Below are 27,914 nucleotides of genomic sequence, written 5' to 3'. Positions count from 1 at the left end.
TACAGTTGAGAATGATTTTTATTTATTGCTGACAATTAGAATATGGTCAAAAGGTGATTGTATGAATTATTTGAGTGAAAAGTCAAAACTGGGAGCTTAACAGAATGAGATTTGAAAATAGTGAAACTATTTCTACAAAGAAAGGGCTTAATGTTTTTTTTTCTGTTAGGGGGTGTGAGGGAAGAGAAATACAATTAGAGACTAAATAGTTAAGCACCATGAAAGCAGACTTGATTCTATTGCAATGTAAGAGGTCGTCAATTTTAGTGCAAAGTTCCTTTCTGTCACGACTGTTCCTATACAGAGGAGAGTGTCTTGCTGTGTTAATGCTGAAATGGAAGGTTGATTCCATCACATTATGCAGGTGCTACTGCAAGTGTTACAAATCCCTTAACATGTGAAAATTTGTCACACGAGAAGTCTACTTGCAGCTGTAAGGGCCCAGCCCTCCGAGGTGTGAACTCAAAATAAATTTTTGATCTCTCCCTTGGTGCCAGTCGTGCCAAACTGAAAAAGAAAATAATAGAGAAAGGAAAAAAAGTATTTAGTTCAGGCTTGCATTGTCTTTTAGGAGATTCCCAAGAAACAGAACTGCAGTTACTTGAGACCCAGCCTTGGGTTTTGAGAATTACTTGGGGTTTGAGGCCAAGTGTAGACTAAGAAATGAGAAAGGACAGTATCATCTTCCTTTACGCTCAAACAGAATTATGGAAAAGAGAGGTGCAATGTCACAGCTTCATCTTAGGGCTGGATGCAAATTTCGATAGCACAAACTAAGAATAGAAAAACTTTGATAGCAGAGATCAGCAGGCTCTGTCCAATGCCTGCTTGGTTCATATCCATTTTGGCAGGCAATAATGATTTTTCTAATGGCCACTGTGCTTTGTTTTATATCCCCTTTTGGCCTAAATTAGCTTACCCTTTTACTGGAATAATGTTTTCCTTTTTTAAATTGATTATTAAGTCCAAATTGTTCCATAGCCAAAGCAAGTCAGGCTGTTTTACAAAAGAAGAAGCTTTAGGAAATACAAACATTACTCAACACTGAGCTGATCTATAAAGCAGCAGAGTCCGGAGGAAAAGAAAATATAAACCAGGAACAATTTGCTTTTATGTTTTGAAAAGGCAAGTTTTTTCCTGCTTTAAAGGAGAACAGAACAACATTTTGTTTGGGATGAACCAAGGGGAGTGTCTGACTTGTTTGCTTTAGCCTAATTATTTTTGTAGTATCAGGGTATTGTATATGAAAATAAAAACAGAATGCCAAACTGTAGAATGAGCTGCAGAGAGACAACAGAATTTGACATGTGCATTTGCTTTCCCAGGAAAAAAAGAATGTTAGCAGGTTTGGGTTGTTAAAGAAACTCTATGTGGAAGAACACCACATGATTAAGGAATTATATCTACATATATTTGGTGGCAATAATATAAAAAAGACTAATTAAGTGTGGTTTGTTTTCCTCTTTCTGTTTGAGGAATGAGAGGTGCTGTTGGTGATACTGGAAGCAGCTTGCACTTACTTGATCTTGACCTGCTGGTTCATCAGAGTGACCAGCAGCACGCAGCGGCTGACGGGCTCCGGGAGCGGGTTGGCGTAGGAGATCTCCAGGGACACAGCTTTGTTCACCACAACCCTCCGGGGCACCTGAAGGACAAAACACGTTTCTGATCACTCCCAGGTTTATGCTTTCCTCCAGTCAGAGTTCAGTGGAGCTGCAAGTGGCATTTAGCTGACAAACACTAGCTTTCCTCATGTTTGAAGCTGGATGTGGCTTAGCTCAAGTGAAATTCAGTGAAATTCTGGCTACACAGACATGTGCCATGAAACCTGCCTGATCTTTTGGTTGCTGGGTGGCTTTTTTGGTGCATCACTGATTAGGATTAAAGTGTTAAAACAATAAGCACTGGTTAGAATTAAGGCCAAGTGCTTTGAGGACAGCACAAGCACTTGCCAATACATGGAATGAATACAAGTACTATGGAACAGAAGGCAGTGGCTTGTGACTGGGAAAAAAAGAAGGCAACAGAGCTGATCTGAAAAACAGAGGAAATTCAGGCCAAGGTTCAGCCTGGCCTCTCACATCCTTGCATTCTCAATTCAAGCAGGCAGAATTTTGGAATAACATCTGAAATGGTGGCCTAAATGTAATACATTTATCCCCAGGTTCTCATCTTAATATCTGAGCTCCAGAAAGACCTTTTAGCATCTGTTCAGAACATCAGGGAGAAAATTGTTCACCTTAATGATGATGTTTGTGTCCTCTAAAATGATTGTCTTCTCCACCAGCAGCTTCAGCCCATGCGAGCGCATGACTTCACACAAAGCAGTGACTTGGATCCTTTTGTCAGTGGTCAGATATCTTCCATAATGAGTGTAGGGGATCTTCACCCGGACTTGCCTCACTAGAATTCAGACATATATTTAGGAACCATTACATTTTCAAAGCAAGCTAAAAAGAAAAGGGTTATGGTGAGGGGTTTTATTAATTACTGAATAGGAAAAAGATGGCAGTGGACTTTGTTTATATTTCCTTCTTGTGAGACTCATTGTGTATTTCCCTCTTCTGGTGATCCTTGCCTACTTTAACTCATTTGACCCTTAGCTTTGAATAGAAGATTTTGGCCTGAAATTGAGGGAGTCTGCTTATCTACATTTCACTGGATTCCTGACCCTTTTTATGTCTTATGATTAGAGGTATAACCACTTTAATCTATTCCCTTCTTGAATCCTCTTTATTTTACCTCAGTTGAGAAGAAAGTTTGGGTCAAGTTTCACAGAGATCCTTTTCAAGTGACCTGGTCAGCTGCTCATTGTAGTCCTACAATTTTTCTGCTGTGTATGGGAAAAATGTTTATCTTTGTAGCTCCTGAGGATGAAAAATATCTCTATAATAATTTAAATAGTCTTTACTCTCCAAAAGAAAGACATGGTTTCATTGTAACCTTTTTCCTAGATTATTTTTTTTCATGTGTTGCCTGTTGGGTGCCAGAAGGCACACAACAGACTTTTTTTACTTGTTAAGAGTGAGGTGTGCTGCTATGTAATAATCACCACACACACATGCACATATGTATACATATAGAAACCATGACACACACACACATAGTGCTGCCTCTGGAGCTATAACATAAGTGTAGCCTTGTATGTAAGATTTCATGAGACATCCACTTAGTGCATGAACTAGTGAAAATTTTCAGAGAAAAAAAAAATGTAAAATGTATTAATAAACAATGAGTAGCTGCACTACAAAGCTGATACAGGTATGGTACTGATGCTTCCTCCTGCCTTGCTGTGGCTAGGAGCAGAGCTCTATTGGCTCCTTAGGGACATTAAAAGTTACCTTGTTTAGGACCAAGCTCCAAAGAAGTGGCTGCCTTCAGGATCTCTGTCACTGCTCTCCTTGTGTACAGGATGGTGGAGGCACTCATGTCCACCCTGATGCTCTTGCGGTCAGAGGAGAGGTTGTTGAGCACCAGGACCAGGTTAATGTCTTTGCCAAAAACTGGAGGTTCAACCAGCTTGAATTTCCCAGCAATGCCAGGGTTTCTCATTGTCTCTGAAGATCTTCCCCTGGGAGGCTCTGTGTGTCCTTCTGTGACATTTATTCCCAGTAGCTTCCCCAAGGCCTTTCTGTAGACTCGTCTTTCCTCAGAAGAACCTGGTGGAAGCAGAGAACCAAGTAAAATTCTACTTTTGTTGCAAATGCACTTCTTCTGTGTAAAGGTTTTCAGACCAACACAGGGTATCAGCATCACTCAGAAATATGCAATACCCAAAAGCTCCCTGTATCTTCATTAAGCCTCCACTCAGGTTTTTCACAGGGGATATACCATGACAAGGTATATATATATAATTAATAAATATCATTAAATCATTAAAATGAAATAGGATGCATTTGTGTTTGTTTAGAAGTGAGATTTCTTTTTCTCTGGTCAGAACATGCAGTAATGTGCTAAGTGATAATCTGCTGATCTGATGGCAGCTAGCCTCTGTATTAAACATGGTTGCACTAAAACACTGAGGAGTGAAACACTGAGGGTTTATTTGCCTTGGGTAGTAAAATGTATTTTATAGCCCTGTTTTGTGTATGCATTAAATTTTACACTTCTGTGGAAGGGATTAAAATATATTTTGTATTGTCCGTTAATAAGGAAGGTACTGAATGCACAAACCCCAAAATAAAACACCTATTGTATTAAAAAAGCAATCTGAACACACTGCCAGAAATATTTTCTGAAGGCAGGGGAGAGAGTTTCAACCAAGCAGGTTATCCATTGCAGCTTCCCAGCACCAAGGATTCAGTAGGTAATATAAGGAGAACACTTGTGCTAATTCCTCTACCTTCTGGATATTTGTAGTTAGCAGTGACATCCACACGGCCATTGCTGCCCACAGCTTTGGTGCTGATAGACCTGCCAATGATTTCAGTATCACAATAAACTCTTTTCTTGGTTCCATCATTGTACACAATCCATCTGTTGCAGTCAGCATTCACCTCTGAGTACACAAACAAGGTGTCGTAATCCAGGTCTATTTCACCTTCTTTGATGGCTAAGACAGATGCAGGGCCACACTGAAAAATTCCTACAATGTAAAAAAAAACCAAAAAATGGTTAAGCTTTATCAGTTGTGCTCAGTTTGGAGAAGGACTCTTAAGGCAGGCTGAGAGCTTAGGCTGTTACCTCTGCTTTGTTCCTGTGGAGTTGCATCTAAAACTTGCCACCCATTGTATGACCTTCCCAGATCTGGGCGAATGAACCAGCTTTCGTTCCAGACATGGTAATCCCTGGAGACAAAGAACAATGTCTAAAAAACACGATAATATAGAGTAGTCATGCAAACTTCCAGTTGGAGAGGAGTAATGAATTTTTAAAAAGAAATTTCTAAACTCTAAACTGAGACAAAAAGTGTCAAGTTACAGTACCTCTTTCAAAGGACAGATTTACTGCCTGCTTTTGAGGTATAGACCTCAGGGCAGGGAGGGAGAAAATCATGACGTATGTTGTTTGTTTGTTTTCCAAATGGATGTCTGCAGTATTAATTTAGATGGTGTGTACATTTCGCCCACTCAATTGCATTTGTACTACTAGTGTTCGTGGTTTTAGGTCTCCTAGATCCTCTCTATTGTTGTTGATGAGATGGAAGAAATTATATTTACCATGTGGAATCCTTGGTGATATTAAGACTCCTTCCAGAGCTGTCATAGTACTTATCGATACTCAGGTTTCTGTCCGCATCATGGGCAGAGTTAAAATTTGAAACCAAACGAGTTGGAATCCCCAAGCACCTCAAAACTGAAATACATTTCATAAAAAAAACCAAACAAGCAAGAAATGCAACAGAACACACACAGCTTTAGTTCAATGATTACAAATATCTGAGAAACAAAGTGTCTAAATATTTTGTGATTCTTCAGCATTAGTGGTCTTCACAGCGCTATTCCTTTTGTAGAAATGATTGCTTTGTAGTTTTGATAAAACCACAGGTCCCAGATGCCTCCGTTTCACCCCAGCCCTCTATCCTGCCAGCTTACCTGTGCACATCACACCTGCAAACACCCAGCACTGGCCGTACTGAACAGGTCTGTAGTTGTCCTGGCGCCACTTCTTGAGGATCACCACGCTGCCATCCCACCTGGACGGGTTCTCATGCGAGTGGAAACTTCCTTGCCACTTCCCCAGCAGAACTCCGTTATCGTTATCATTGCCATTGATCTAAAGAGAGGCCAGTGGACAGAATGCACAAAATGAAAGGTCTGTGGTGCACTGTCATCAGCTCATTCTGTTGTTTTGGCTGAGTCTCAGAGGTGCTTTCTGCTCACCCCTGTGGGGCTGGGGTTAAGTTGTCCATTTCTTACCATAGAACTGATTACTCGGCCCACATATTTGGGATCTCCTCTGCGGGACACATCCATGGCCGGGTCCTGACGGTAGTACAGGCTCAGATCAAGCATGGTGAGGCAGATGTTTAGGAGGTCTTGAAACTGTGATCAGATAAGTTACATTTTTAAGAAAATTGATAGGTTCACAAGCAGAATTAAAGGAGATTTTGCTGCAGTTCCTCCTTTCTGAGATGTCCCAGCCCAAAGGTGATAGGAACAGTGGGGCACACTGTGAGCAAACCACAAGTAAGGCTACCCAGGTTTCTGCAGTTATTATATAAACAAATAATGATAAGATAAATGCTGTTGGAGACAGAATGAAAGTCCAAAGAAATTCATTTTGACTTACCTGTCCATAAAACCACCCTCTTGCTTCAATGTACCTTGCATTGCCCACAAAGATTATTCCATTTTCATTTAGAACATATTCTTGTCTCTCATTTTCATTGGACATGTAGACATCATCACCTGAAAACCAAGTTGGGCAGGCTTAAAGCTGAGAATAGCAGCAACCTTTCAGAAACATGTTTGTCCTGATTTAGCAAGGAGAAAACTTCTATTTGCAAAATAGAAATGTTACAGATCCATAAACAGGCACAGTTCAGTGGTAATATCTGTTATAATATATGGCCAGGGAAGGTGGAGGGGGGTGAAAGAAGGATCCATATTATATTACTTAACCTTTTTCCCCTACTTTTAGTGTAGCCTTGTGTATTATCTAAATGTCCCCTGTCTGCACACCATGTTTTTGTGAGGAAGATAGACAAAGGTCCAGGCTAGCTCACCACATTTTTCTCTCTTCTCAGTGTGGTTAGAAGTGGAACAGATTAAAAAAGATTTGAAAAGAATGACACAGATGACATTTCCCTCTTTTTCCCAGATGCATTTTTCTTGTTTTAAGATTTCTAAATGAAGACCTTTTCTTGCCTCATTCAAAGTCCTATCAGGAATGTTATTAGGATAACCTGCTCAGCCATTCACTTGGAGTTCATTGCTTCTCATTGTTTTTCCAAGTTTATGGCACAGTATTTAGCTGCTATGAAAGCAGTGGTTCCCACAGAAGTTTAGGTTGTTTTAGTTTCTCTTAGTTACTCTTTAGCAGCTCTTTAATTAATCTTTAGGTAGCAATAGCTACCTTAGCTCTGCTTTTAATTCCACTATGTTTAAAGATATTTTCTGAAAGGTTCAGGATTGCAGGAAATACACACAAAAAGATCAGCTTTTCTATTTTATTGAATCAACTTCTTTACCTTCCTATAGGAACTTCCCATCCTTCCCTTCCTGCAAATAAAAAAATTGCAGTTTATTTTTAAAATTGTATCATGTGATATAAATATATTTTTGTGGTTGTTGTCCATACTTTTCAAAAATAATATCATCACTGTTGATTCCTGAAGTTTGGGGGTAGCATGGACATGGAAACCTGTGTGCAGTTTCAGGTGCTGAACTTCAAGGTGTGGACCAGTTGGAAAAAGTGGGAGGAGCAACAAGAATGCTCAGCATTCCTGAAAATCTGAAGTATGAATTAACTCAGAATTATTTAAAGTAGGAAGCAAATGGGAGCAAGGAATAGTGTAAGCATTGTAATAAATTCCAGAAATTCTTGTGAAGAGGATGGGGCAGGAGGAAATAAAATCTATTCTTAGTGTCTATCATAAGTAGGAGAAATTATATACTGAAGTCAAAGCAAGAAAGATTTGGTTAGTTAATAGGATAAAGATCTAATAGAAATGCTTGTATTTATTGGAGGGAATTGCCAGGGGAGGTGCTGGAGCTTCCCTAAAGACTGGTCATTGAGAAGGAATTCAAGACCTCTCAGGAATGACCTAAGTGCTGAACTGAACCTGCCTTAGAGCCCTGGTGTGGGACTAGGTGACTTTCTAAGATCCTTCTAGCCCTGTGAGTTTATTATTCTGAGCACTCTAAATGTCCTTGTATAATCACTTGAAGAACTTTTTTTTTTCCCCTAAGGTTTCTGTGCTCTCAATAAACCTTTATAGCTTACTAAACTACCTTTTTTTTTTTTTTTTTTTTTTTTGGTCCAGAAGATTTTCATGTATTAATTTATCCTAGTAACCCTTCACTGAACATGGTTTAATTCTTGTCATCTCGTTGAATGGCATTAAGTCTGACTGTTTTCTCTTATACAGCTTAAGATTGCATTTTTCTTTTTCAGGGCCATTTCACTTTGGTTCTTCTTCTTTGATTAATAAGGGCTTTCACATTCTTCATAATTTCCAGGTGATAAGTCTGTCACTGAAATCATTGTTATTTCTCCCTAGAGGTGTGGTCTTTTATTTCCTATTATTATATCTTATTTCTTCTCACCTTCTCCACTCTCTAAGGTCAGCCAATTATTTCTGTGTGTTGTCCCAGCCCATCTGGGCATGGACAATGATGTTTAATGTTGTTGTGCCAAAGTCAGTGATGAACTATTTGATCTGAGTGTTTTTTCAGATGACACTTAAGGATCCACTCTCTAGTAGCTTTTCTCCAGACCAGTATTTTTTCTTTCATCTCTAGTCCTGAAGGTTTTCTTATAAGTAGTTCTTTATTGATATTACAGTTACTGAATTAATTTCTGTATTCCTCAGTTTAAGGACTAATCTCCCACCTGGAACCATATCTACAGAACAGATTTGCCTTTTATCCTTTGCCAAGAAAATAAATTTCCCATTTCCCTTCTGCTATGACACTTACAATAGTGGTAACATACCCTCAAACTGAATCTGTTCCTGTTTTTCAGGATCAGGGAGCTATTGCACTCTGCAGGACTTATTCAGCAGCATCCTTCATTCAGCATTAAGGATACTCCCTTTTATATGTCAGTACCCAATGCATCATCTGGTAAATCTGGAAGACTCTTCCACAAATACATTAGCCTAAAATTGTAATGGGCACAGCTTAATTTTTCTGTTTTCAGCTGAGAAGAGTTTGGTCTCTTGAGTACCACTGCCACAATGGTGTTCCAGTTCAGGAGCTGTCACATATTGCTGTCCCTGCAGTGTGGTTTCCATCAATTACAAGTTACACACAAATTATTTTTCAGGGATTTCTGGGGAAGTTTTTCCCCTCAGGACTGTGCAGAGATGGTCTGAGTTTCCTGAACATATTTGTATAATTATTTCTGTCTTCCAGGACTTGCTGAGCTAATTAGCAGATTTTTTCATCTTGGCTATTGACGCATTTCTTAGTGGCTCTTGACTAACATATGGTCATGGAAAAAAATAATGGATGATTGTGGCTACTTTTCTCTTATAAGCTGTTTACTCACTGGGATGGCTAAGAGCTCTCTTAACACCAGGGTGTCAGGTTTTCAGGCTAATCCAGGTTTCTACACTATTGCATAGTTGCAAAATACGAGGTTAGAAATTTGCAGCCTCAGCATGTTGCAGAAGAAATGCAGAAAAGGAAAGATGGAGCAATAAGAGGTGTCCATTTTCAACCCAAAAGAAGAACATGGGAATTGGAGAGGAGGCAGCAGTGTGTGCTTGTCACCAGAATGCCAACCACATCCTGGGCTGCACCAACAGAGGGGTGGGCAGGAGGATGAGGGAGGGGATTCTCCCCCTTGACTCTGCCTTTGTGAGACACCACCTGGAACACTGCATCCAGTTCTGAGCTTCTCAGCACAAGGAAGATGTGGAGCTGTTAGAGCCTCCAGAGGAGGCCACGGAGCTGCTCTGAGGTCTGGAGCCCTCTGCTCTGGAGCCAGGCTGGGGGAGCTGGGTGTGTTCATCCTGGGGAAGGGAAAGCTCTAGGAAGAGTTCATTGTGGGCTTCCAGTGCTTAAAGGGGCTTGTAAAAAGGAGGGATAGCAACACTTTACATGGGCTGAGAGTGATAGACAAGAGGGAGCCATTATAACCTAAAAAGGGAGAGATTCAGATTAGCTGTACTCTTTACCAGAGGGCAGTGATGCCCTGGAAGAGTTTGCCCTTGTCTGCAGAAAAAGTGATCTGCTCAGTTCTGAAGAAGCTGTGATATAACCCCATATAGCACATTGTGTTAGGGTACAAACGGGGTGGCAGCAGCTTTTTAATGTACTGAAACCAGCCCTCTGAGCACAGAGCTGAGATTGCAGCCTCTGGTGACCCAAAGAGAGACAGCCCGAGGGAGCAGCTCCGTGCAGGTGGGAAAGCAGCAGGGTCAGCTGTGTTCAAGAGCAAAGGCATTGGCACCTACCTGGGCACCAGGGATTGAAGAGCAACACAAACTGGCCCAGGTATCTGGAGAAGATCTTGTTCCCTGAGGTGACGCGGAGGGTGAGGTTGTATCGCCCGATGACAGCGTTGGCTGGGCTGGAAATTGTGAAGGTCACGGCGCCAGCGTCGCTGGGTCCTTGGGCAGCACTCCAGCCACTGCCCCCCGCCTCGGAGAGGTCGAATGCTGCCCTTGTGCGATGAGACTCCGAGGGGGATGGCCCTGCCAGAAAGAAGGAGTCACTGGTTTCCATTCCAGAGCGTGGATTCAACATTAACCTCACACTTGAAATTGAGCACATTGGGGTGCGGGAAGCACTAAAAATACAGGCAGAAAAATCACATGTCTGAATAAAATAAGGAGAGAACTACGAGGAGTAAAGATTGCAGTTCTCCGAGAACACGGATTAGCTATGGGAGTGTTACCTATTTCAGTGACAAATCCTAGGCTCTCCCCATTCTGCCTGGGTCTGTTGAAGTACAGGGTGATATTGAAGGCTTGTCCTCGCCTCACAGTCAGCTCGGTGTTGGCATATCTGTCCGTGTGGTGGTTGGCTGCATTCACTGATGGCTGCCAGCTGATGTGTGTTGGGGTCAGGTCTATAAAACACAAGAAAAGTCATGAAGGAGCAACTGGCATGAGGTCATTTGCTGTTTAGTGGAGTGATGAGGTTACTAAGAACAATTACCTTTTGTGGGAGGAAGTACAACTAAAAAGCAGATGCCTCATTAAATTAAGTCTATTGGTCAATAATGGAAATGTTTCCTTGGGTTTTGTTAAAGAGCCCTCATGCAAAGCACTTATGTACTTCCTATACAGGTTGGATGCTCTTTTACCACTTAAAAAGAAATCTACAGGGGCAAATTGGTGTCATTTCATAATCAGCACCAAATAAGGTGTCCTGTAGTCCCTCTATGTTTTCAACATACATATTTTTAGGATCACAGGAATGGCAATTAGGACATCTTACTTTTCCTGCTTACATCCTGATGCCATTTGGCCTCGATGCAGGGAAAAATGCATAGTGAGAGACCATCTGTCTTATATGGATGAACAAGAGGTATTTGAGGACACGCTGAAGCTTTTGACAAATCAATCCATCTGTCTGAATCTAGCTCTGTTCAAAGTGGCAGCTGGACCACTGGAGTTCCTCTTCCAGTAGGCAGTAACTTCATGTCATAGAAGAATTCTTGCAGAGTGTTTGGAGTTCTCTGATATTGTGTCCTGCACATATGGTGTTATTATGGTCTGTGGTTTAAACCCCATAAAGTGGTTCCTGACACCTCAAATGCTAAACTGACTTTTTGGCAAGCAAATATGACTATGATATCCCTTGCAAGATTGTTTTCCCTTCCCTGTTTTCTAGCCATGCTCAAACCTGAGCAGTTATGCTGTCTTTGGGGATGCTGAGAAGCATCTTCTGTGTTTATATCTGCCCTGGGAGGCTCTACAGAATGCACCTGGAGCATCGTTTCAAGTTTTGACAAATTCTCAGGGCAAGTACCTTGATGAAGGCTCTTCTAAGTCATTTTTATGAAGGCCAGTGTCATATGTGCAATGAGGTTGGGGGTGGGGGTAGTGGGGACAGGATGGGAACACATGACCACCACCATTTTAAAGGGAAATCAAAACAAAACAATAATAACAACAAAAAGAATAGGATGGAAAGGATGGATTAATGCCTATGTAATATGATTGTAGGGATCTTCAAACAAGCTTCTAGGTCTATACCACAGAGATTATCAGTGAAATGCTAAATCAGATCTGAAACAATAGAGCTGCATATTAAACCACAATTTACATCTGATCCTTGAACAAGAAGTAAAAGGAAAACTAATTTTGCAAAAAAGTGCTATAATTACATTCAAGGAAGAATTTTTTTTTCTGGTAGTTTAAGACCAGAAAGAAATAATATGAGAAAGTATTGAGGAAAAGGAGAATTTTTAGCATGAATATATAGTTCAACAGCAATCTGCAGTTAGCTGCTGCTCTCCCTGCAAAGCTGATTTGTCAATGCTTTTTCCAGCATTAAATGAGAAAGAACTTTGCTTTGCAATTGCCCAGCTCAATAATCATCTTCATTTCAAACTTGAACAAGCAGAGATGCTCTCAGTTACTATTTTCCTTTGATAGAGTTTTATTGTATCTTTGAATTCCCATCTGTAGGTTCCATGCTCACAGCTTCATTAGATTGGATTACACAAATTTTGTTAATACCAAGCACAACACATCTCTGACAAAGTATTTAAAAAATAGTGCCTTTTGATCTAATGAAAATTCTTTTCTCCTGCCTGTCCCAGTATCCTCTGTTTAGCTCAAAAATTATTCTCAAACAAGTCTTAATAACAACAACATTAAAACTTTGAAAATGAAGTGCAAGAACAAATTACAATATGAAATTACCTTCAGATAAGAAATCTGAGCAGATACCTACAGGGCATGAATCCTGAGGAAACAGCCCTAAGTAAATATCTGGTGAAGGGAAGTAAATGACTTGCAGAACTCACCTGCCATTCCCTCAGCTTATGAGAATTGCATACAACTTCTACTTTGTTCTTCAAGGATGTCCAAGTCACATCAATCATAAAAAGAAAAGGCACATCAATCTTTTCGTGCTGTCAGCTGAAATTTGAGAGAAGGGAGAGATACTTAGCAGTTGTTATTAATACCTGTAAAGTTGTCAAACGAATTAACTGGTTGCTATAATATATGTCTGTCTAATGCCAGAGTTCCTACTCAACGTGGGTGTAATTATGGGAGGAGATACCAAAATTATTTACTCAGAGGAAATGCATGCTCTTGAATCCCAAGACAAGAGCTTCCTACAAAGATAATAGGTGTGCCATGAATAAGTTATCTTTAAGGATGAGGAAATGGGGAACGCGGTGGGACGTAAAAGCTGTCTGAAGGAAAAAGGAGCATTTCCTGATGACTTAACTTCCAAGGTGGTTAATATCACTTCTGGGTTTGTCCAATAGCTGTGGGTTGGTTTCAGAGGGTTTTTTATGGTCTAATATTATCTCCAATGCCCTCTGACAAATAAAATTATAAACTCCCACTAGAAACAAGTATCTATTTACCTGTTAAGTTAGCTCCATATATTAGTATTTCCCAAAAGTTTTATTTCACAAAGAACTCACAAACTAATAACCTTGAGTACTTCTTGTCAGCATAAACTGTAAGCTTTGTCCATTTTAACAAGCATGACTATATTTCTTTCTGGGTTTATGAATATATTTATTTTTTATTTTGTACCATCACTTTTTGTAAAAGAGTACAAGTAATAAAATTATATAGTTTTGAAGAGGATTATCTGCTTAAGATCTGCAGCCCCACTGATCATGTTTTAGCACTCAGTAAAGACATAAAAATAAATAAGTCTGAGTTTTAAGTTACAGAGAAAGAAAAACCAACTGAAATAGCAAAAGTTAAGTGCCAGAAGCTGTTTTTAAGGTAGATTTTGCAAAACAGGCTTTGTACCTTTTTGAGAAACTTTGCTTTCCTTTTACAAAGACTATGAGTACTTATTAATATGACAGTCATGCTAGCCCTATCCCAAAGCTTTTCCCACTAGGCAGCAGTACACCTGGCACAGCACATCTCCACTTACATTATAATTCAGCGGTTCTTCCTTCCCTTGGAAGTTTCCAGGATGTTCAGACTGTCAAGGCTTGTTCCGGGAATCACCTCAAATGGGTTTGATTGCTGTCCAGAGCTACTTCAGTTGGTCTTTTTCTCTTTTCCTTAATTCATATTCCTTGGAAACCATAAGAGCCACAAGCCTCTGATGTTACCCAGTCTTCACACACGGCCCTAGTGACAAACCGCATCGACCAGTTCTTAAGTTCAGGCGTTCAGTACTTACAGTGATTGCCTCAGATGTTACACATTGCTCCCACTGGCATTTGACTGTTTCCTTTTTTCTTTGCTGCTCACACACGTAATTAAGTCTCAGAACACTTTTTCTCTCTTGGCTGCAACCACCTCCTTTACCTCTGCAAGGCACGCCCACAGTGGTGCTCAGCGAGCCACCAGAACCTCTCTCAGGCTGGCCTACATCCCAAACTGGCACCTGCCAGTCTCACCTTCACCACAGCAAAGCACCAGCAGCTGCTGTTGCAATCCCTTTGGAATGCAGCAGTCATGGTTCCTAAGTGACTAATGACTGCACCTTGTCACAGGTGTTTTTCCTAGCTCAATTCCACCCACCCGGCATCCAAAGTGGTTCAAAATACTTTGTTTCTCTTTTTCCCTTGTATCAGAGTCTTGGAATTGCAGTTCAATTTGCTAACTTTCAGAGAAAAACTTCTAGGTTTTATCTCCTTAATAATTTTGTCTACTGTTCATATCCCCAGAGTAACTAAATCTACCTTACAATGTCTTGTTACTATGTTCTGCTACAAAGAGGAAAGCAGTTTAAATTCCACAAAAAAGACCCCATGGCAGAATCTCCTCCATAAGTCTGTATTGGAATGTCTTTTACTCACACTCATTAACTTCATGTGCAGTGAGTGTTGCTGGGAGGGTCTGATCTAAGGGTTTCTCTCATTTCTGCTTGTGCAATTCACTTAACTTCAGCACAACCAGGGTGCTTCACACACACAAGAGATGCAAAAAGAAGTAATTTAGTGCATAACTACATTCTAAACTCAAGGCTGTGCTTGAGCTTGAACTTCTGCTGTAGTTTACTGTAGCCCAGAGGAGGCCACCAAGATGATCAGAGGGATGGAGCTCCTCTCTTGTGAGGAAATCCGAGGGAATTGGGTTTCTTCAGCCTGGAAAAGAGAAAGCTTCTGGGTGATCTAATTGTGGCCTGCCAGTATTTGAAGGGAGCCTACCAGGAAGATGGAGAGAGACTAGTTACAAGGTGTGGAGTGACAGGACAAGGGGGAATGGCTTCAAACTCACACAGACTATGTTTAGATTGGATATTAGGAGAAAAAAGTCTTCCCTATGAGGGTGCTGTGGCCCTGGCACAGGTTGCCCAGAGGAGCTGTGGCTGCCCCATCCCTGGTAGTGTTCAGGGCCAGCTCTGAGAAACCTGGTCTGGTAAAAAGTGACCCTGCCCACAACAGGGGGATTGGACCCAGATTATCTTTGAGGTCCCTTCCAACCCAAGCCATTCTGTGAATCTGTGATTTACACAATGAGAGCTCTTGGCTCTGGCAAGCCTTGAGGAACCAGGAGAAAAGAGAAGGTACCACTGTGGGCTCCTTGCACAGCCTCTCTGTAGCTCATCCCATTTTATGTGTAGTGTGGTCTCATACTGACATCCTGTGACTGGCAGCAGGAAACCAGGGTAGTTGCAGGTGCCTTTCTAAAGCAATTTTGCTGGCTGCAAGGACAAAAGAACTTCATAACCCATCTGAGCTTGGGCTCCTCAACAGTGAGTAGTCCTTCTCATAGGTCACAGTACCCTGTTTAGTGTGGTGGAAGTTGGGGCACAGAATTAAGATTTTAGTGCTTCCTGGCCCAACAGTGCCAGAGCAGCAGCTTGTCTTTCCATCCACTTTACCTCCACAGTCCTTTTCAGTCAGAACTTGACTTACTGTCCCACAGTTATCGCCCATAAACCCAGTCACTCACTGGGGCTACACCTACTTCACTGGAATCCATCATTTAGCCTGTACCAGTCTCCCATAAAGGGTTGAAGTTTGCTTTACTAGCTCAAATCTAAGAGAGACTTCCTGTGATATTCACATTCTCTGGACAGAGACACATAATTCTGTCTCTCAGGAATTCTTAGAGAAGCACAGAGAGAAGAAGATAAAACAATCTTTATCTCTGCTCCTTTGCTTTCCCCATGTGGAATGTGGTGTGGAGATTGTTTACCTGAAGTGATTGCTGGACTGGATTCTGGTGAAGGTTGTTTGGGCTCAATGACCAATGGGATCCAGCTGTGGCTCAGACTCTCAGTAGAGAGTCACAAGTTTGAGTTAGTTGGATAGGTAAGTAAGAAGTAATATGTAGAATAGGATAGTATCTCTTTAAGTAGTATATTAATGTAGTATAGATTTAATAAAGCTATCCTTCAGCCTTCTGATCTGGAGCCAGACATCATCATCTCTTCCTGCATCCGGGATTTGTTGCATTTTTTTACGATAACTTCCTGACACATAATCTATAGTGAAGAATTCCTAACTCTTTTCAAGTAAAAATACCCTCAGACTTAAGATTACCCTTTTATTCCCAAAGAAGTCTTTCAGGAAGTTCAAAATATCAACATTCTAAAATATGTACAAAATATATACGCTGAGCTGGGCAATTACCCCAATGTGCTTGTTGAATGGCTCTCAAATTGGACACCACCCAAATTCCTGTTGAACATTTCCTATGCCTCATTTGGTTGCTGTGATTTACCCCCCCCCAAAAAAAAAAAAAAGAAAAAAAAAATGTCAGGGCAGAGTTTGTAGTAAAGAAGACAAAGCTAAATGACATTAATTGTGCAAGTTGTCCTCACTATGTTGTAGTATCGGAGTTTCAAGAAGGAGAAACACTTTGGAAGTGTTTGGAAGTCCACTGGATAAGGCTTTCAATAAGTAACAATGAGTTTATGAATGTGTGTGTAAAGACATTTGGAGCCAGGAGGAATTAATTCCAAAGAAAGCCAGACATAAGTCAAAGAGTCTCTGAGTAGAAGGTAAAATGCTCTTTTTAATAACATGGATATTCACAACAGTAAATGAACAGTCAACCATTCCTCAGTTTATTTAAAATTACAATGTAAAATTGCAATGATATGATGTTGGTGACCCCTTATCAGAGGAAATGAAGATTTGTTTTGCTGATTATCTCAATGTTCTCTATACAAGATTTCCTATCACATTTTGTTCAGTTTATACACACACAGACCACTCCTTGTATATCTTCATGTTAATTAACATTCGTGTTAATTCACATTTACCATCTTAAAGGTCTTGATATCTGCAAATTTATCACAGGAGAAATTAACAAGTAGATGTTTGGGACCCGCCTCAGAAGGGATAAGTTTAAACTTGGTACTGGATTTCTCACTGGCTTTCAGTGGTGGTATGCTAAAAAAAAAGGAAATAGTAAGTTGAAAACAGGCTTATGCATCATGTTTGTTTCTTCACTAATCATCTTCCACCTGGAGTAAGAACTCTTATCACTTCAAAGTAAGATGGCCATGAAAAGACCACACATGGCTTGGCTATCTGATAAGTATTTAAAGACTCAAATTCATACATTAGTGGCTCTCACAAATTCATTATGCAGTAACCCAGATAAGTCCACAAAGGGGGGCATAATAATATGTGAGATAAGATTTCACGCAGAACAGAGGGTGTAAAACACATCACTGAATCATTGCAAAAAAATAATCTGAAACCATGAAGAATGTTAATATCAACTCTTGAATTAGAATGGAGTGTAAGAACCAAGGAAACCTCAGTGTTTACAGAGCAGGAAATGCTGAATGGAAGTTAAAATGTTTTACACCGGGTGTGTTTTGTAACTCTTGGAAACTTGTTAATGTTTTTCCCTTACCCTGACATATTGTCTTGTCTTGCCTGAGGATAAAACTGTGTGGGTTAGACAACACGAGGTTGGTAGATTCCCTCAGGAAAGCTTGTAAATGATAGGATGAACCATTCCTAATTGCTCAAGTGCAAATGACAATGCTAAGGTGCTGTGTTTGTTTGTTTGTGTTTGTCTGTGTATTCAGCTAAAGAGCATGTTCCTATATCCCAGGTATTTTCCAGAAATAACTGCATTTGTGAGGATATGTTGAAATTTTTGTGAAATTTCTTGTCTTTACAAAATGAGGGACAGTCTGAAAAGTCAATCTTTCTGTTTCAATTACGAAATACTGAAGGAAAAAGGGCAGAAAAAGTTGCAAAACCACCAAGGGAGATAACAGGGAACTGGGATCTATAGTAAAAAAAAAAAAAAAAAAAAAAAAAAAAAAAAAAAAAAGGCATTTTATTTCAGTCTTCTCAATCACTGTCTCAATATAATCAAATAGTTTCTTGCCTCTGTTTATTAATCTGCTTAGAAAATTATTTTGTAGAGTTCTGAAAGCAGAGTTTGAAAATCAGTGTGCCTGTAGCTCTCATTTTGGAAAAAGTTGCTTGTCATGGTCTAGTCTGTTCTGCAAAAACTATCTTCTTGAAACTGTGATCTGCTGTGTCTGGAAAAGCTGAGCATGGAGCAGACCTGGCTTGGTGCTTTTCAGAGGTCCCACCCTTTGAGATCACAACCTGGGTCTAAGCAGTATTAATTTATTTTTTCCCAAAGCTGAGACACTGCTGTATCTGCTTTTGACATATATTTCTACCTGTTGGATATAAATACAATTTGTTTACAATGCTGTGCACCTAGATTGGTACCTGCAGTCCATTTAATAAAGTGAAAAAAATATCCTGGTTGATATATGTTGCAATTTGGATAAGTATGGACAGAAATAGTTGTGTATCCTATTGTTTGCCTTTGATCACAACAAGAAGGTGCAACCTGTCTGGCTTATAGCAGGATAGACAGCCTCAGCAACATTTACAGCTTGGGTAAGCATGATTTTTTTTCCTGGAAGTGTGTGGCCCTGCTAGATAGGCAGGAAAACAAGTTCTGTCCAATTATGACAGCAATTATTTGACCTCCCAAACCATAAAGCCAAAGCCCAGCCTAGATGAAGAGCTGGTTCATCACTGTGTGCTCATAACCTGTGCCTCCCAGGTTACAGCTAGAAGAAAATGATGTTCCATCCCACAGTTCAGTTCCAACTCATCCATGCCCACATTCCTGTATGTTTGATAGCAGGAGACATTTCTGGTACTCACCGTAGCTCCAGGATGCCTTGGAGCAGGTCATTGCCCTCCACCTGCAGCATGCAGTCCTTCACCTCCTCATCGATAGGATTGGTAAAGGTCACCTCCACAAACACCTCTTTATTCACTTTGGCTTCACCAAGTACCTGTGCAAAGAAAATGCTTGTGAGGCCAGGTTCTCAGTGCTCTTTTCTAGCTGAGCCTTTTCAGGCATCAGCAGAAAGAGCTATTATGAGAAGCTGTGATGAACCATGGCAGAATTTTTGAATGTGAGCAGAGTATTTCTTTCACAGAATAAAGTGCTCTCAAAAAACTCCCTTTCTCTTTTCTCTGCCACTGCAGTTGCAGCAAAGGGAATTTACCTGTATGTCGATGCCAGGATTGTCCAGGGTGATATTTCTTTTCACAAGCACTGGAATCCCATCTTCTACATGACATAAAGCTGTGACCTGGATTGTTTTGTCTGTAGTTAACTGCTGTTGGTATTTAGGATACTTTATCTTAATGGGAAATTGTTTTTCTGGAAGGAAAAAAAATAAAAAAGGAATCAGTACACACATTTATAAGCCCACAGTGCTTAATATCTAACATTAGTATTTTCCTTTTATGCTGTGTCTAGGACTAGGAAGACCTTCAGCCATCACTGCCAAAATAAATTTATGCAAATGTATCAGTTTTCTTTAGATAAATAGTGATTTCTCCAATGTTATCCCTTCTCCATTCACTACTACTGTATTGCCTGGCTTATTCCCCCCCCCCCCCCCATTGCTCTAAAAGATGGAACAACTGGAGTTTAAAGAGTTTACTGGTGCCTCTCCAGAAGTTAAATTAAATGAATTATTATTTCTGCTTCTTGCTAATGACTTGAATCCCAAGATTAATACAAGACAGTATCAGTTGTGATACAATGATCTTTCACCTCATGTTGGACATGCTGACACATCCCTTATCCCAGGCTCCTAATGGTAACATTTTCCAAAATGTGAAAAGCACTTGGGGACATGATAGTGTGAAACATATCTTATTAATGTATGTGTCATGTAATATTTTTCTCAGCCTTTCCTACCAAGGATTTGGGATTGCAATTTGTTAGAGCTTTTTCTCCCAAGCTGACCAGCCTTCAGTGCCCATTTACTGATAAAACCATTGTGATTAAAAGGTATTTGAAAAATTACCTTCCTTTGGGGCCAGAGTGACAGATATGGAGTCCTTCCAGATCTGATTAACTCGTCTTCTAGTATACAGAGTACTCCATGCAGTCATATTTACATTTACAGTCTTAGCATCAGACTGCAAATTTTCAAGAACCAGAAGTAGGTTGACATCTTTGCCAACTTCTAAAGAGCCTGCCACCTTGAATTTTCCTGAGATGTCAGGCTTCTGTTCAACTTCCTCTTGTTTTGGTGCCGTAGGATCAAATTTATCCTCAAGTCCCAGCTTCTTACGGGCTTTTTTAAAAATATCTCTTTCTTTTGCAGAGCCTGTCAGGGAGAACCATGAAAATTATCCTCAACAGTTAGCATGCATCTCTTATTTTACATGGCTGCTAGAGAGAAGCTAGCCAGGACATAGTGTCTGTGCTTAGAAATAAACAAGCCACACATATGGCTGTTTTCTACAGCCATACTTCATTTTCTGTGTCTGCAGTCAGTAACATCACTGTCCTTCTAATAACATTTTTTAAACATTATGTATTAAGTCTAAAGTTTCTCTTTACCCATTTCTATCCCTTGTTATGGCTATAACATTTAGAAGTGTGAATTCTTATTTGCTAGCACAGAGAAAGGCCCAAATGTTGGGGAAGGCTGTTGGCACTTCATGGTGGGTTGAGTCTGGCTGGCAGCCAACCATCCACCCAGCCCCTCACTCCCTTTTTCCATAGGAGGGGAGAAGGCTTGTGGATTGAGGTAATGACAGTTTAACAGGAAGAGCAGAAGCTGCTTATGAGCAAAGGAAAAAGAGAAACAACATGGGGATGATCAGACCTGAAGGCCTGAGAAGGAGCTGCACTCTTGCATCCTTTGAAAGAGTAGCTTTTCCTGGGCCTAAGTGCTGATTTAGCTCAGGCTTCTGCAACTTTTATCCTATAGACAAATAACTGGGCTGTAGCCTAACTCTCACTAAGCAGAGGCAGCCAGTGCATGTCAGCAATAGGCAGATGGAACAGTGAACCCTTTATTTGGAGATACTTGGACTTGACTTATTTAGGTCCCACAAAGCAACTCCATATCAGAAAGGGCAAGGCAGTTGTTTGTTTTTTTTTTTTTTTCTTACTCAGTACCTTTTTTCTCCTTTTGTGTAGGAATTGAATAAATCAAGTATAAATTCTGCTCCTACTTTATAAATGCACTAAGAGACTCCTAACTTAAAATGTATATACTTTTGGGAATGAAGCAGCTATGTGATCAGAAGAACCAGTGGTTTTACTTACCTTCCTCATATTTATAATCCCTGGTGACATCTACACGATCATCCCTACCAACTGCCTTTGTACTGATGGAGGCACCAATTTCTGTAGACTTAGAGAATATCAAAGTTTTCTTTCCAGTTGCAGAGTCATAATTCCAGTACATACAGTCAGCATTCACTTCTGCAAACACAAATGGGCCATCGTAGTCCAGATCTACTTCTCCTTCTTTGACAGCGTGCCGTGAGGTAGGACCACACTGATAAATTCCTACAGCATCAAGGAAAAGGAATTTAGGCATTATCTTTGACACTAAGCAGATTATCAGACAGATATTTATCACTGACTCCTGAATTGCCCAGTGTTGCTGTCCCTTTTAAGCCCTTTCATCCCTCATACAATATATATATATCAATATATCTTGTGTTTGTTCTGAAAGTACACTTGATTTATTTTATATTATCCCTTAATATTCAATAGCATTTGATACCAACATTGGAAATATAGGAATTGCTGTAAAAACTGGTCCTGGAATTCTAGTTACTTTCTTGGCATTCACAGATGATCTGAAGCATCTGAAGCTTTCCTATTGCAACCAATTAAGTATTTTCTTCTGCAACTATTTCTGAGCAGCTTAACAAATTGCTTTTACAATTTTTTTACTTTTTTTCCTTCTCTCTAAAAGTGACTGGCTTAAAAAATTTCAGCATTGATCCTTAAATAAAATTTGTGTACCTCCACTTTCTTCTTGGGGAGTTGCATCCAGAACTTGCCATCCACTGTATGAGGGGCCCAAGTCATTGCGTGTAAACCAGCTTTCATTCCAGACATGGAAATTCCTGTGTGCAAGAAAGAATTAAGTAAGCTACTAGTATGTGTTTGTGGATTCTTGTCCACCTCCTTTAATCAGCCATCATCTTAGTTACACGGATTAAATGCCTTTATTTACACAGTTCTTACCTGAGACTCACTACTTCTACCCTGACCCTCACTACATTAACTAGAAAGGTGCTGAAAATTGCATTGTGGAATACATATAAATGTTCAAGGGCAGAAAACAGATTTATGAAGTTATACAAAATGCCTTGAGTGTGTTTTTCTCCAAAACTTTGAGCCCATACTCTTCCTTAATTTTAGCTTTAGATTTGCTTCTGGCACAATGCTACAGCTCTACGTGTCACATGTAGATAGAAAGGGTCCAGAACAAGAAGGGGAATAAACAAGAGAGAAATTGAGGAGCTACTTCTGCTCTTTGCTGAATGCAAGCTCGTTTGAACTGCAGTTGATGCTTAATACAGGTAGTAGTTAAATTACTTTCATTGCAAATGATGCCACTGCAAAAGCTGGTTCTGTTGAACTTTTACAGCTTAATATGAACTGGTTCTGAAGAATAGTTTCCAACTAGGTTATGTTGCCACTGTCTCATACATCCAGTGCAATATTACAAATTTTCAGTCATCTGTGGCATCATAACTGTAATTTTGCCTGCCCTTGCTTCAATTAGCTGTTGCAATTAGTGTCATAATTCTTTGTTTAACTGAGAAAGAGTGAAAACACCAAATCTTATAGTATTATTTTGTGGAATTTTTATTGATCCTCTCTGTGTGTGTAGTAGATTTTAAGGCAATTCTTAAGAAGATAAACCATTTGTCATTAGTATCTGTGCTCTGGAGGCACTGTAGACATTGATAAGCTCTACTATTAAATATTGAGCCTTACCACACGCTGTCAGCTCCCCTTTCCAAATGATTTCCATCTGCATCATAAAACTCATCCACACGCAGATTTCCATCTGCATCATGGGCAGAACTGAAGTTTGTAATTGTACGTGTGGGAATCCCCAGACATCTAAGCACTAAGGAGTGAAGAGAAAGCCACAGTCAGAAAGCAATATTTCTGCAAGTTTCATATAGCACAGTAATGTCTTCAAAGGCTTCCATATAGGAAGTTATATTAGTGCTACTTTTAATAGAATCTGTGCAATGTCAGTCATGTGCATGACATAAAACATACCTGTAGTCAACACTGCTGCAAAAACCCAACATTGTCCATATTTAACAGGTTTGAATCCTGATTTCTTCCAGCTTTGCAGGATTTCACCACTTCCTGTCCAGCTGGTGGGATTTTTACCACCCTCATATTTTCCACTCCAGTTTCCTAGCACCACCCCTTGGTCATCATTGGCGTTGACCTGAGAAAATATTCACTAAATTTATGATGAGGTACATTAAGAGTTTATAACCTGTCTGAAAGGGGCCTAGGAGTTACAGCAAATGCCATATTGAATGTGAGCCAACAGTGCTCTCTCATCAAAAAGGGAAAGCTCACAGTAGGCTGCACTGGGGAAAGTGTGAACAGGAGGTTGAGGGAGGTTGTTAACCTCCTTTAATTATCCCTAGCCAGGCTGTGTCAGGAGTCCTGTCTCTATTCTGGGGTCTCTCAGTTCAAGGGGATGTTGAGACACTGAAGAGGACCCAGGAGGGAGGGCTGCAAGATGGTCAGGGGTCCTGCAGCACACAAACTACAGGGAGAAGTTGAGAGCACTGGCCTAGCTCTGTCTGGTTAAGGATGCAAGGGGGAATGTAAAACCAGCTTACAACCATTTGAATGTGTGTTTTAACTAACCTTTCTCTTTTATATACCAAGAGGCAACAGCAGAAAGCTGTAGCTTGAGAAAATAATACTTGACATAAGAGTCAAATTCCTCATTAGGAGGGTAGAGTAGCTCTGGACTGGCCACCCACAGAGGCCACAAACCTTCCTTTCTTGGAGAGTTTCAAACCAGCCTGGCAAATCCATGGCTGAGCTGATTTAGTACCCAGTAGATCCACTTCAAATGGGTGACTGGACTAAAGACCTCCAATGAACTGGTCCCTCAACCACTCCTGTCTTACATTTTCAGCATGACTGCTGGATATCAAAATGACAGAACTATCCCAGAGGAGATAAATCTGGCAGGCTCAGAGCATATGACCATGTAGGCCCATATTTCACCACCTGTATTGTCTGCTGCATACAGTGGCCTAAAATTCTTTATGAAGTGGCCTCATATTTGCTTTCACTGACTACTTTGGAAGGACACTCAGTAGTTTGCACTTTGTGAAGCTGTTGCTTACCATGGCACTGAGAACACGGCCCAGGTACCTGGGGTCGTGTCGGTGAGCTACGTCAGTGAGAGGATCCTGACGGTAGTACAGGCTGCGATCCATTATGGACAGGCAAATATTGAGGATGTCACCTTGAAACTGTGGCACAGAAATAAATTAGTGTTTTGAAAACAGAGATTACTAAAAACCAGAATGCAGAGAGCCATAGTAGTGTTGAATGGGGTTTTTAAATCACTGATTGAAGTGCTGCAGAGCTCAGCCAGGCAGTATATAAAAATGTGGCCACAACAAACTCTGAAGATCAGAACTCACAGAGTTTTTAAAAACTTGGAATCTGTGGACTTGAGGCCTCTCAGCATTGCTACAGTACTTTACTAAGTTAGGGCTACGTAGTCTTAGTAAAGATATTAATGTTTCTGCTGGCTGCTCTTTCATGACAGAACAGGGAATAGCAAATTACAAATCCTCATATTGATCAGTGAAACAGGGCTTGGCACAAGTGCTGATTGCAACACCAGAGTCCTGCTCTTCAGAGATGTATGCAATGAACTGGAAAAAGCAAATGACCCAGTTCATGGAAAAACAATATCTGGTGTTTCAGTGCTACATTTACCTGGCCAAAGTTCCATCCAAAGCTGCTGATATGGTTTTTATTGCCTGCAAAAATGATGCCAAACTCTTCTAGCACATATTCCTCACACTCAGCCTTGTTAGGCATGAACACATCATCACCTGAAAAACAAAAACAGAGAGATGTACAAATATGACAGGCAAAATAAAACAAAACCTCAAGAATTCTTGCTCTATAAGGCAAGATCTCTCTTGATCTATAAGGGTGCTTGCAGATATCCACCCTTTGCTGTTCTTGGTGCTATAAACAGATTGTGAAACTCAGGATCTACAATTAGAGAAAGGGGTGGGAGGTGTCTGAGTGAAGATGGAGGTGTGACACTGCCAAATCTGTGAGAAAATGGTAAATATGACTCTTTTCTTGGTTCTACAAGGGCCAGACACACTCTTCTAAACTTGTGCTGAAGTAGGGAAGCTCTGTCAAGCAGAACCTTATCTTTTAGAGCAATGAGCTCTCCAGTATGTACATGCTACAGAGCTGATTCTATGTACCAGAAGGTCCTAAGAAACTGTTAGACACCCTTTTTTGGTCACTGATCCATGATGCTGTCAATTTTCAGCTGCTATATTACAATATAGATCAAATGGAGAAGCTGCAAATATTAATGAAGCTGAAAGCAACATAGATTCTTTAGAGGAAATTCGACATATTCATACCTGAAGACCAAGGGTTAAAAAGCAAAACAAAAGTGCCAAGATTATGTGGAGAGGAGCTGCCACTTTGAACGCTGAGCCTGTAACGTCCAATGACAGCATTATGTGGGCTGGAAATGGAGACGCTCACAGAGTTGGAGCTGCTGGACTGTAGAACTGCACTCCAGCCCTCCTTGCTCACTGTGCTGGAGATATCAAATGTGGCCAGGGTCTTGGTCGCCTTTGAGGGTTTTGGACCTTTCAAGAAAAACAAATAACATTTTTTTTTTTTTCCATGCCATGCTGAAATAGAGATTTAGTCATCAACAAACTCGGCAGGGATGTAACCCTCCCAACCCTCAGGTGAATTTGTGCCATATATTGGCAACTGAAGGAAGCTGTGGCTGCTGGCTGGGGTAGGAATAATACAAGGAACACTTCACACAGTTCAGTGGCTTTGTGAATGAGCATGCTGGCTCTGAGCTATTCTCTTGCTGCTCTGTAGTGCAGATTGGGCCAGAAGAATATCCTGAGGCAGCATTACTCTCCCTGTGAAAGAAGCTGGGGGCCATACCTGTTTCTGCAATGAATATTAAGTTTTGCTCAGGCCGTTCTGTTCCATTGAAAGTGATAGTGAAGGCCTGTCCTCTCCTCACAATCAGTTCTTCACTAGAAAATTTACTTGTGTGGTGTTCTCTTGCATTTTCTTTCAGATGCCAGTCGGTTCTTGGCTGCGTTGCAGCTATGAAAAAATGAAAAGAGCAAAAAGGCTTGAGGGTACATCCAAAGAGGAAGGAGCACAAACACACTCTGAAGAATTGCTTATTACTTTCTACAGGAAACTGGTACCCATGTGAAGCTTCCATCAAAATTAGAAATAATTTATTTGTGAGCAATTTTTTTGAAGAGACTCCATCTTGCATAGGCTGTTAGAGGTTATCTAATATCTATCTTTTCCCATGCACACAATAAATGAAAAAATGCAATTCCTGTGAAAATCCTTCTTCTGACTTTCAATAGAAGAATTTTCTCTAACTTTTTTCCTTGGATCAAAACTCCTTAGAGAAGTAGTGACCTCTCAGTCCATGACAGAGCTGAACATGAAGTATGGATGTTAAGGTTACAAAGAGCATCACAGGATGGGCTTTCCCCTTGCTCACCTTGGCCCATATCTGATCAATGTGTCCTCTGTATGCAGCTTCTGAAGCTTCCTCTGAAAGGCCTCCTGTACTTCTGCTGGCTCAAGGAATGACTTCCTTTGATGCCTTTCACTCCTTTAAAGTCTGTTTGCAATATTTCCTCTGTGGGTGGAGCTTGAGTAGCTGTCTTTGCCCCCGGCCTTGATCTGACCAGTGGGGCTTGAGGATTCATTTTTCATTCATTTTTTTTCCTCTCTCAGTATCATCTTGTTTCCTTGCAACCTAACAAGCTTGGACAATATTTATTCCTAACAGTCTGGCCACTTGCTAAGAGTTTCTTAATATATTCAAAGTTATAAGAACTTTAGCATTTAGCTGCTTTTCTTTCTGCTGTAGTGCTAAAGTTCTAGGAACAGCATAACTCCTTCTTTCAAAACACTATTTTTAATTTTAAATATTCCATGAACAATATTTACAGGGACTCTTTCTTTAAATTAATTCCCTAAATCTGTTGTTTTGGAGCTGATTTTTTTCCCCCTCCCTGCATTGTAGTAATTGCAAAACAATGACCAAGCTGCTGTCTCTGCCCCTGGTCCAATCAGGGCCAAATTTAAAGAACCAATTTTTCATTTGTCACATAGTTGATGTGTTCAACAGACAAGCACTCCATGTCACATTTGTATGACACACTACAGTGGCAACAGGTTTGTGACTTGTGATAAAATATTTGCTTTCAGCTCTATTATTTTTTTCATAAGATATCTCTGACCATGCTACTGGTAAAGCAAATTTCTGCCCAAAAATCTCCCACTTAACTTCAAGGAGAGTGAATTTTGCTTATGCTTTGTAGGTGGCTCCACTTTGTGTTAAGAAAGAGATAGACTAATTCTGATCCTTCTATGAAACAACCTGTAAAATTTGGGAATTCAATGCACATCTTACAGATGCCTCTCAGTAATACCCATCATGCTGGACTGGGCACAGCTGTACATGTTCCCAAATTCATCATTTTGGCTTGGGCTGGGCTTGGTATTCAGGAGCCAAATTGTTCTATTTTCTGGTTTGGATCATGTTTGGAACATCCAGAATTGGAACTTGCTCAACCCATTTCATATACAGACATGTTTTATT

The 27,914-nt window shown here is 40.4% G+C and overlaps 2 protein-coding genes across 2 annotated transcripts; both read right to left on the bottom strand.

The window, feature by feature from the left end:
* Window positions 1-14,167, bottom strand: LOC110476174 (protein-glutamine gamma-glutamyltransferase 6-like). The gene is made up of 14 exons (XM_021540924.3): window positions 13,695-14,167; window positions 12,592-12,706; window positions 10,510-10,683; window positions 10,067-10,306; window positions 6,232-6,350; window positions 5,859-5,984; window positions 5,535-5,715; window positions 5,160-5,295; window positions 4,684-4,787; window positions 4,343-4,585; window positions 3,342-3,659; window positions 2,240-2,403; window positions 1,521-1,645; window positions 1-507 (listed from the first exon to the last, which is right to left on the bottom strand). The coding sequence occupies exons 2-14, from the start codon at window positions 12,596-12,598 to the stop codon at window positions 357-359; spliced, it is 2,088 nt and encodes a 695-aa protein (XP_021396599.2). The 5' UTR covers window positions 12,599-12,706; window positions 13,695-14,167; the 3' UTR covers window positions 1-356.
* Window positions 14,168-16,767: 2,600 nt separating this feature from the next.
* On the bottom strand, window positions 16,768-26,940 carry LOC110476175 (protein-glutamine gamma-glutamyltransferase E-like). The gene is made up of 13 exons (XM_021540925.4): window positions 26,805-26,940; window positions 26,219-26,386; window positions 25,669-25,902; window positions 24,995-25,113; window positions 24,391-24,519; window positions 23,288-23,465; window positions 22,994-23,129; window positions 22,010-22,113; window positions 21,299-21,544; window positions 20,043-20,348; window positions 19,230-19,387; window positions 18,880-19,013; window positions 16,768-17,118 (listed from the first exon to the last, which is right to left on the bottom strand). Exons 1-13 carry the CDS (start codon window positions 26,812-26,814, stop codon window positions 16,974-16,976), a joined length of 2,067 nt encoding a protein of 688 aa, XP_021396600.2. The 5' UTR covers window positions 26,815-26,940; the 3' UTR covers window positions 16,768-16,973.
* Window positions 26,941-27,914: the final 974 nt, after the last annotated feature.

This window comes from Lonchura striata, chromosome 20 (assembly GCF_050655825.1).
Source record: "Lonchura striata isolate lonStrDom1 chromosome 20, ASM5065582v1, whole genome shotgun sequence".
NCBI lineage: Eukaryota > Metazoa > Chordata > Aves > Passeriformes > Estrildidae > Lonchura > Lonchura striata.
The sequence above is the reverse complement of the archived record's forward strand: the minus strand, read 5'-3'. Positions and strand labels throughout refer to the sequence as shown.